General features: G+C 32.3%; 1 protein-coding gene across 1 annotated transcript; it reads right to left on the bottom strand.

The window, feature by feature from the left end:
* Positions 1 to 8,286: 8,286 nt before the first annotated feature.
* On the bottom strand, positions 8,287 to 9,743 carry LOC111391429 (photosystem II reaction center W protein, chloroplastic-like). The gene is made up of 2 exons (XM_023016648.1): positions 9,547 to 9,743; positions 8,287 to 8,763 (listed from the first exon to the last, which is right to left on the bottom strand). The coding sequence occupies exons 1-2, from the start codon at positions 9,635 to 9,637 to the stop codon at positions 8,459 to 8,461; spliced, it is 396 nt and encodes a 131-aa protein (XP_022872416.1). The 5' UTR covers positions 9,638 to 9,743; the 3' UTR covers positions 8,287 to 8,458.
* Positions 9,744 to 9,828: the final 85 nt, after the last annotated feature.

The following is a 9,828-nucleotide window of genomic DNA, read 5'->3' on the forward strand; positions in this document are numbered from 1 at the left end:
ATTCACCCACTTTGTAAATTGAACGTTCAATGTACTAGGAGCTTGTTTGAGCCCGATTTTTTCACATAAAAAATTGATTTTTTGATCGTTATTTCACTATTCCAACCGTCATATTTGACTTCTTCTCTCACAGGTGGACCCCACTTTTCTCCTAATGGTCAAAAAATCAATTCTCAAAATCACTCCCAAACAAGCTCTAGATCAAAATGATTTTAGCGGCCTATTTGAGTTCTTAAGAATATATTTTGAATTAATAGATTGATGGAAAACGTGTCTGATTAAAAAATAAGAAAATATTTTAAATTTACTTGTAATATTATTTTACCGAAAAATGTGTGATTAAAAAGAAGAGAGAAAATTATTTTTTTGAAAATGTTGTGTGATTTCAATGAGCAGTTTTGTTTTAAAAGTATGGTTAGGATATTAGTCGTAGATTTTCGAAATAATTTTCAATTTATCATAGTCAATACTTGTCAAAAAAAAAACTAAAGGGTTTTGAGTGTATGAACATGGTGACAACAATTAGTCAAAATCAAGTTTTAAGACAAGTATAATTTCTAAGAATGATAATTTGTTGATCAGATGAAAATTTATGTGATTTAAATGATAATTTATGTTGTTGAGAAGTTGATAAAAATTGTGAATTTTATGTGTAGTTAAAATTGAAGTTTGACGAGTTGAAGAAATTATAGTAAAAATTTATCAAACATTTAAATCAATGACAATGACTTAGGGCATGTTCGATAATGATTATGAGAATTGATTTTTTGACCGTTAGAGAGAAAATTAGGTCACATCTGTGAGTGAAAAAGTAAAAAATGACGATTGAAATAATGAAATAACAATAAAAAAATTATTTTTTTGGATGAAAAATTGCTACCGAATTGGAGCTTATTCTCTTTCAACGACCGGATATCAAAATACAATCGAATTATCAACAACTTCATTGACAAACATTATCGGTCGTTGATGCATTGAAAATTACCAATATAGGATAATTGAGTTTTCTCTTTATTAGTATTTTCATTACTTTATATTTTAATGAAATTTATGTTGATAATCATATTTATTAAAAACTCTCTCTTTTTTTTTTTTTTTTTTTTTAATACTATACTAACTGAAAATTTGTTTGTGATCGTTGTTAATCACCGAGAGAATTTTTTGAGTAGGGTCGACGATGATTGTGAACAATGACGGATGGTGGCTAGGAGACGTGTTTGAAGGTTTACGGTCGAGCAAGTTTGAATATTAGGTGAGATGGGACGTGAGGTGCAAGGCTACGACAATAATGTTTAAAGAGAGATCGAGTCAACTTTAAACGAATGGTGATTATTGAAACATAATCCGTTTGTTTTTCATTATGTAAGAATGAGAATGAATAATATAATCGTTACGGATCCCACCCTAGATATAGAAATGCAAATATGATGATTTGATGTGATGGATAACGGTTATGTTTTTTTATTTTAACGTCCAAATAATGGTAAACAAATAGGGACCTAATATAAAAAATTTTGCGAGAAACAAATACTTTATGTAGCCAAGTTCAATCTTCAAAATACTCCATTGACTCTTTTTTGGGAATTCATTTCTTATTGTCCTTAAATTTCCTCATTCAATTATTGAAGTCGTTTGGGGTAAAAATTTCAAGTTGGAATCATTTAAATTAGAAATAATTCCACCTTATGACTCACGAATACAAGACCTTCTTGTTTGTCCGAGACAAAATAAATATGTTTATTTAAATTTAATTTTTAATAATGATTTTAAATTTATTGCAAAAACTTTAGTGGAACAATCGCATCGTTCTATGTGATGTGATTATCGAATGAGAAGTTATCACCTCATCCTGTGAGATGAAACCATCTCGATACTTGAGATGGAAAGAAAGAAAAAAAGAGAAAAATAAGTCTTGAGGTGGCTTCATCTCTGATAAGGGTGGATCACTCAATAAAATGATTACTTTTCATTCGACAATTGCACCGAAAAGGACGGTGTCTGCTGAAGTTTTTCTCGTGTGTCAAACGAGTGTAATAATTTTCGCGTGGGACATAAATTTGTTAATACAGCTAAATCTGCTGGTCAAATGAATGACAAATTAAAGTCTAGTGTAGTGCAAAGAGGGAACAGAGGTGGGACACTTCCAACCGCTGTAATTGAAGTCTGTGGGCCGGGATAAACGGTGAAGATGGGGTGGTTGGTGTGAATTTATGACCGTCGATCCGCTTGAGCAGCCCATGTGAGATGGGTCCCGTTACGTCGGGCGATGAATTCTGATTGGCCATGTGAATTGTCATTAGTGGGACCCGATTTAGGAATTGTGATTGGGTTTGTATATGAAAGAATAGGGTGGAAGGACATGTGGACTATGATCAAACCACAATTCAATTCTCTGTTCCCTCTCTTATCTTTGGGAATTGATCAAAAAAATCTAATGTGATATTTTTTTTATTAAAAAGGAATTTAAATAGTTTTAATTATTTGAATTTGATAGATTCACCCACTTTGTAAATTGAACGTTCAATGTACTAGGAGCTTGTTTGAGCCCGATTTTTTCACATAAAAAATTGATTTTTTGATCGTTATTTCACTATTCCAACCGTCATATTTGACTTCTTCTCTCACAGGTTGACCCCACTTTTCTCCTAATGATCAAAAAATCAATTCTCAAAATCACTCCCAAACAAGCTCTAGATCAAAATGATTTTAGCGGCCTATTTGAGTTCTTAAGAATATATTTTGAATTAATAGATTGATGGAAAACGTGTCTGATTAAAAAATAAGAAAATATTTTAAATTTACTTGTAATATTATTTTACTGAAAAATGTGAGATTAAAAAGAAGAGAGAAATATTTTTTTGAAAATGTTGTGTGATTTCAATGAGCAGTTTTGTTTTAAAAGTATGGTTAGGATATTAGTCGTAGATTTTCGAAATAATTTTCAATTTATCATAGTCAATACTTGTCAAAAAAAAAACTAAAGGGTTTTGAGTGTATGAACATGGTGACAACAATTAGTCAAAATCAAGTTTTAAGACAAGTATAATTTCTAAGAATGATAATTTGTTGATCAGATGAAAATTTATGTGATTTAAATGATAATTTATGTTGTTGAGAAGTTGATAAAAATTGTGAATTTTATGTGTAGTTAAAATTGAAGTTTGACGAGTTGAAGAAATTATAGTAAAAATTTATCAAACATTTAAATCAATGACAATGACTTAGGGCATGTTCGATAATGATTATGAGAATTGATTTTTTGACCGTTAGAGAGAAAATTAGGTCACATCTGTGAGTGAAAAAGTAAAAAATGACGATTGAAATAATGAAATAACAATAAAAAAATTATTTTTTTGGATGAAAAATTGCTACCGAATTGGAGCTTATTCTCTTTCAACGACCGGATATCAAAATACAATCGAATTATCAACAACTTCATTGACAAACATTATCGGTCGTTGATGCATTGAAAATTACCAATATAGGATAATTGAGTTTTCTCTTTATTAGTATTTTCATTACTTTATATTTTAATGAAATTTATGTTGATAATCATATTTATTAAAAACTCTCTTTTTTTTTTTTTTTAATACTATACTAACTGAAAATTTGTTTGTGATCGTTGTTAATCACCGAGAGAATTTTTTGAGTAGGGTCGACGATGATTGTGAACAATGACGGATGGTGGCTAGGAGACGTGTTTGAAGTTTTACGGTTGAGCTAGTTTGAATATCAGGTGAGATGGGACGTGAGGTGCAAGGCTACGACAATAATGTTTAAAGAGAGATCGAGTCAACTTTAAACGAATGGTGATTATTGAAACATAATCCGTTTGTTTTTCATTATGTAAGAATGAGAATGAATAATATAATCGTTACGGATCCCACCCTAGATATAGAAATGCAAATATGATGATTTGATGTGATGGATAACGGTTATGTTTTTTTATTTTAACGTCCAAATAATGGTAAACAAATAGGGACCTAATATAAAAAATTTTGCGAGAAACAAATACTTTATGTAGCCAAGTTCAATCTTCAAAATACTCCATTGACTCTTTTTTGGGAATTCATTTCTTATTGTCCTTAAATTTCCTCATTCAATTATTGAAGTCGTTTGGGGTAAAAATTTCAAGTTGGAATCATTTAAATTAGAAATAATTCCACCTTATACTCCATGGTCAATGAAAATACATTAATAAAAATTATAATTTTTTAAAACTAATTTTCATTTGATTGAAATTATCTCTTGAAGTATCTGTCTCTTATTCTATTTTCGTAGAAAAACTTTATATTAACCTTTTATAAATCTTCAAATAACTTTTGTTTGGCACAGTTTATTTGAATTTATTTTTTCTCATACTCACTTTTAATCAAACTTTATTAAAAATAAAAAAATCACTTCAAATTTCATAAAGATTTGTAAACTCTTCGAGTCTCTTATTCTCTATGCCCTCATAGTAAAATAACATGCGCACCAAAAAAAAAAAAAAATCCAATTTCTAACAATCACGACAAATCTCGTCTTCGCAAAATTTTTATGGACCAGAAACAAAATGGTCCCTTTCTTTTAAGTTGATTAGATAAGGCTTTGGAAATTAATGGTGACATCTATTTGTGGACCTTCATAGTTGAATTTTTGAAGTTACTCGTCTGAATTATTTTTATTCGATAAAAAATCTGTTCGACAAATAGTAAGTATTTTCATTTTATTTCATTTTATTTTTTTTAAGATTAAGAGCTGTAAATCTTACGAAGCCTGTGTTCGATGGGATAAAAATCAGATTTTTAGCAGATTTTGATAAAAGCTGGTAAAATGTATAATTGAAAAGTTATGAGTCCTATAAACTATATTATTAAAATTAACTGCTGACTTTGACTTAGATTAAAATTTGAATTTGAATTTCTACCAAACAAAAGCTAAATGTGAGGATAAAAATAATGTTTGAATCATCTGATATCTTAAAAATATCTGCCAAACACTACATTAGCCATTTGTTTTGTCGAATTGAGTTCACTCAAAATCGATCGTTTGCCAATTGTTTTTCGCTTTCCCTCGTACGAGGGGCTGTACACCAATGTGCCAAAAATAACAAAACTCTGGAATGAAAAACAAGAGTGACGGAGACATTGCAGATGGAAGATAATCTTGCCACTATGTAAATTGTAAGGAAGGAGTAAAGAGTGCACTATTCCAACCGTCATATTTGACTTCTTCTCTCACAGGTTGACCCCACTTTTCTCCTAATGATCAAAAAATCAATTCTCAAAATCACTCCCAAACAAGCTCTAGATCAAAATGATTTTAGCGGCCTATTTGAGTTCTTAAGAATATATTTTGAATTAATAGATTGATGGAAAACGTGTCTGATTAAAAAATAAGAAAATATTTTAAATTTACTTGTAATATTATTTTACCTTATCTTAAAAATATTTGCCAAACACTACATTAGCCATTTGTTTTGTCGAATTGAGTTCACTCAAAATCGATCGTTTGCCAACTGTTTTTCGCTTTCCCTCGTACGAGGGGCTGTACACCAATGTGCCAAAAATAACAAAACTCTAGAATGAAAAACAAGAGTGACGGAGACATTGCAGATGGAAGATAATCTTGCCACTATGTAAATTGTAAGGAAGGAGTAAAGAGTGGGGGTGTGCATTGCATGTATATAAGCTACGGATCCTATGTACAAGGAATAAAAGCATGAATTAAAATAGAGATGGTCCACACGTGTGAGGAATTAAATGTTGATTGTGATATTGTGGGCCTTTCCACACGTGAGAACACGTTTGGAATTTAGGACTTTTGGGTTTTCAATATAAGGCCCATAACAGCTCACGGGGGCCCCACTTACTTCCCTTCTTGTTTCCTTGTCCGCCTCCCTTGTGCGCGTGGACAGACATTAGAAGAAGTTAGCCTTATCCTTCCTCGCTATTTTTGCATTGGAAGTAGTACTTTTCCTTTTTTTCTCTTTCCTTTAACCACACGTGTGAGGAATTAAATGTCGATAGTGATATTGTGGGCCTTTCCACACGTGAGAACACGTTTGGAATTTAGGACTTTTGGGTTTTCAATATAAGGCCCATAACAGCTCACGGGGGCCCCACTTACTTCCCTTCTTGTTTCCTTGTCCGCCTCCCTTGTGCGCGTGGACAGACATTAGAAGAAGTTAGCCTTATCCTTCCTCGCTATTTTTGCATTGGAAGTAGTACTTTTCCTTTTTTTCTCTTTCCTTTATTTGTTGCATTTCTCGCTTTGGGAGGTCATGTTTATGTCCTCCTTCTTGTTGTTTTCGTGAGTTTGATTTTATATATATTGTTGGAGAATCCGAACCCCCATCAGTCTTCCCTGGTGATCTTGAAAACTCAAAGAGGGTGTTCTAATGATTTGTGTTTCAAAAAAAATTTAAAAATTATGTGCTCATAGCTCATATTTAATTTTCGATTACAAAATGTTTAATTGAAACATTTCAAAAATCAGTATTTTTGGTAATGTTTCATATGTAGTATATATGATATATAAACATCAACGTAGCATATCATAAAATATATATAAATTAATATGTAAATATGATTTTTCTAGGTATGATCTTTATTAATCAAAAGAGACATAACCCAACAAGGTTGCAAAAGATTTGAAGAGTTTCACCTACAAATCTCAATGGGTATTTTTCATTAGGGTAATACTGGTTTCGAATTTGGTTAGCCATTAACAAAATTAAATGAATGCCTAAATGTGGACATTTTAGTTTTTATAAACCGGAAAATGAAAAAAAAAAAATAAGATTAAGAGCTGTAAATCTTACGAAGCCTGTGTTCGATGGGATAAAAATCAGATTTTTAGCAGATTTTGATAAAAGCTGGTAAAATGTATAATTGAAAAGTTATGAGTCCTATAAACTATATTATTAAAATTAACTGCTGACTTTGACTTAGATTAAAATTTGAATTTGAATTTCTACCAAACAAAAGCTAAATGTGAGGATAAAAATAATGTTTGAATCATCTGTTATCTTAAAAATATTTGCCAAACACTACATTAGCCATTTGTTTTGTCGAATTGAGTTCACTCAAAATCGATCGTTTGCCAACTGTTTTTCGCTTTCCCTCGTACGAGGGGCTGTACACCAATGTGCCAAAAATAACAAAACTCTAGAATGAAAAACAAGAGTGACGGAGACATTGCAGATGGAAGATAATCTTGCCACTATGTAAATTGTAAGGAAGGAGTAAAGAGTGGGGGTGTGCATTGCATGTATATAAGCTACGGATCCTATGTACAAGGAATAAAAGCATGAATTAAAATAGAGATGGTCCACACGTGTGAGGAATTAAATGTTGATTGTGATATTGTGGGCCTTTCCACACGTGAGAACACGTTTGGAATTTAGGACTTTTGGGTTTTCAATATAAGGCCCATAACAGCTCACGGGGGCCCCACTTACTTCCCTTCTTGTTTCCTTGTCCGCCTCCCTTGTGCGCGTGGACAGACATTAGAAGAAGTTAGCCTTATCCTTCCTCGCTATTTTTGCATTGGAAGTAGTACTTTTCCTTTTTTTCTCTTTCCTTTATTTGTTGCATTTCTCGCTTTGGGAGGTCATGTTTATGTCCTCCTTCTTGTTGTTTTCGTGAGTTTGATTTTATATATATTGTTGGAGAATCCGAACCCCCATCAGTCTTCCCTGGTGATCTTGAAAACTCAAAGAGGGTGTTCTAATGATTTGTGTTTCAAAAAAAATTTAAAAATTATGTGCTCATAGCTCATATTTAATTTTCGATTACAAAATGTTTAATTGAAACATTTCAAAAATCAGTATTTTTGGTAATGTTTCATATGTAGTATATATGATATATAAACATCAACGTAGCATATCATAAAATATATATAAATTAATATGTAAATATGATTTTTCTAGGTATGATCTTTATTAATCAAAAGAGACATAACCCAACAAGGTTGCAAAAGATTTGAAGAGTTTCACCTACAAATCTCAATGGGTATTTTTCATTAGGGTAATACTGGTTTCGAATTTGGTTAGCCATTAACAAAATTAAATGAATGCCTAAATGTGGACATTTTAGTTTTTATAAACCGGAAAATGAAAAAAAAAAAAATTCAAATATCTCAAGTCGTAGAAATGCATGATCAATATTGAATAGTGAGAGCCATCAAAATCTCTAACACTTAGCTAGGTCAGTGGTAAGAATTGATAAATAATCAAATGTTTTTGTTTTTCAAACTCATTCGAAATTATTCAATTCACAATGTCAAACATGTCACGAAGAATTAGAGATAATTTAAGAAATAATATATAACGATGATAATTTAGAATGAAAATTCCTTTTACAAATGTTCCATCGACAAAGTCAGAATCAAGACACCTAGCGACTCCGAATGCACACGCTCCCACATGACATAATCCCTATGTATCCGTGCTAGAACACATCAGTTTTTTCGCTCAAAGAGAGAGCCCAGACTCTTCATCCTCTACAAGATCAGAAGTGTAGATGAAGTAGAAAGCCCAAATCAAACCAAAGACACCACAAATGATCCAACCAAGAAGATTGTTGCTTAAACCAAAGGGCAGCCCAGTTCCTTCTGTGCTCAATCTCTCATCTACAAGAGCCATGGCTGGGCTGGACATCGCGGCAGCACAAGTGGCTGCAATCAAAGATGCGCCCGTGCCCAAGTTTGACTCACTGCCCTGAGGTTTTCCCTCCATGGAGCACCTCACTTTTCCCATCTTTGCCATTGGTGGCAGCCCTGCACTCGGTTTTGAATCGAGTAGAGAATATTGTTGGTCACTCGACTTATAATAAAGTTACATATTAGTCGCTTAATTTATAGTTTTGTGTTAGCTATTGAAGTTCATTTATTCCTAATTGGTAACTCGTGTTTGTTTTTAGTTTCGGTTTAATCACTCTATTAGGATCCCAAAACTATGTCATCCTAGATGGAAGACAGAAATGTGGAATGACATCATCTTTGGCGCTAAAATCATGTCATTTTTACCAATGGGGAAAACTATATATCTTTTACAAAATAAGATAGAAAAATCTCATTATAGAAAACCCCGATGGTTTACCCCTTTTGTTCATTATATGAGATGCTTGGATAAAGGGAAATTTGCATATCCAAGATGACATGGCAAAATGAATGAGCAATCAAAGTGTTTAGAATGTTTCTATTTTAGAAGATATGATCAAGAAAACCCAAAATTTTATAACATTCGGTAAAGGGAGAATCGCCCAAAACAATATAGTGTTAAGAGATTTGGATTTCATTGAATCTTTCTATAAATGTAGTGGTCATGACTCAATCAATCATAATGGATAAATATGAATTCATTAGCTATAAGACTTCGTATGTAAAATCTAGAATTAATAAACCCGTGAACTACGAAGATCAGAAACTCAGGAGGGACCAACGCTACTAAAAATCAAGCAGTGAATGTTAAAAGCACACATTAAGGGCCTGTTTGGTCTGTAATAAAAAAATATATATATTAAAGATGAGAAATATGTGACGAGCACGACGTATTCTTACCAAGAACATGAGGACTTGCCACAGATCCCTTCTGCAGGAGCGCTGGGCTGATGACGGACGAGATTGGAGTGAAAGCAGAATTGGCTGCCATTTTTATTAAATGGGATTTATGAATTTTAGCACGCCCACTTGAATGTTGCAGTAAGGATTCTCAGGGGTTTCAATTTGTTTTCACAGTGAAGCATGTCTTCGTTATTAACCACATAGCAAGGATAGATGGATATCCATTTGTCGGTAATAAACCAGCCAGAATTTGCCACGTGTAACATCATCCATTCACAA

The sequence above is a fragment of the Olea europaea genome, unplaced genomic scaffold (genome assembly GCF_002742605.1).
Source record: "Olea europaea var. sylvestris unplaced genomic scaffold, O_europaea_v1 scaffold792, whole genome shotgun sequence".
Taxonomy (NCBI): Eukaryota; Viridiplantae; Streptophyta; class Magnoliopsida; order Lamiales; family Oleaceae; genus Olea; species Olea europaea.

Coding starts and splice junctions, on each gene's coding strand:
- LOC111391429 (XM_023016648.1), bottom strand. CDS start 9,637: ATGGCAGCCAATTCTGCTTTCACTCCAATCTCGTCCGTCATCAGCCCA. Junction 8,764..9,546: donor GGCAAGTCCTCATGTTCTTG/GTAAGAATACGT, acceptor AACCGAGTGCAG/GGCTGCCACCAATGGCAAAG.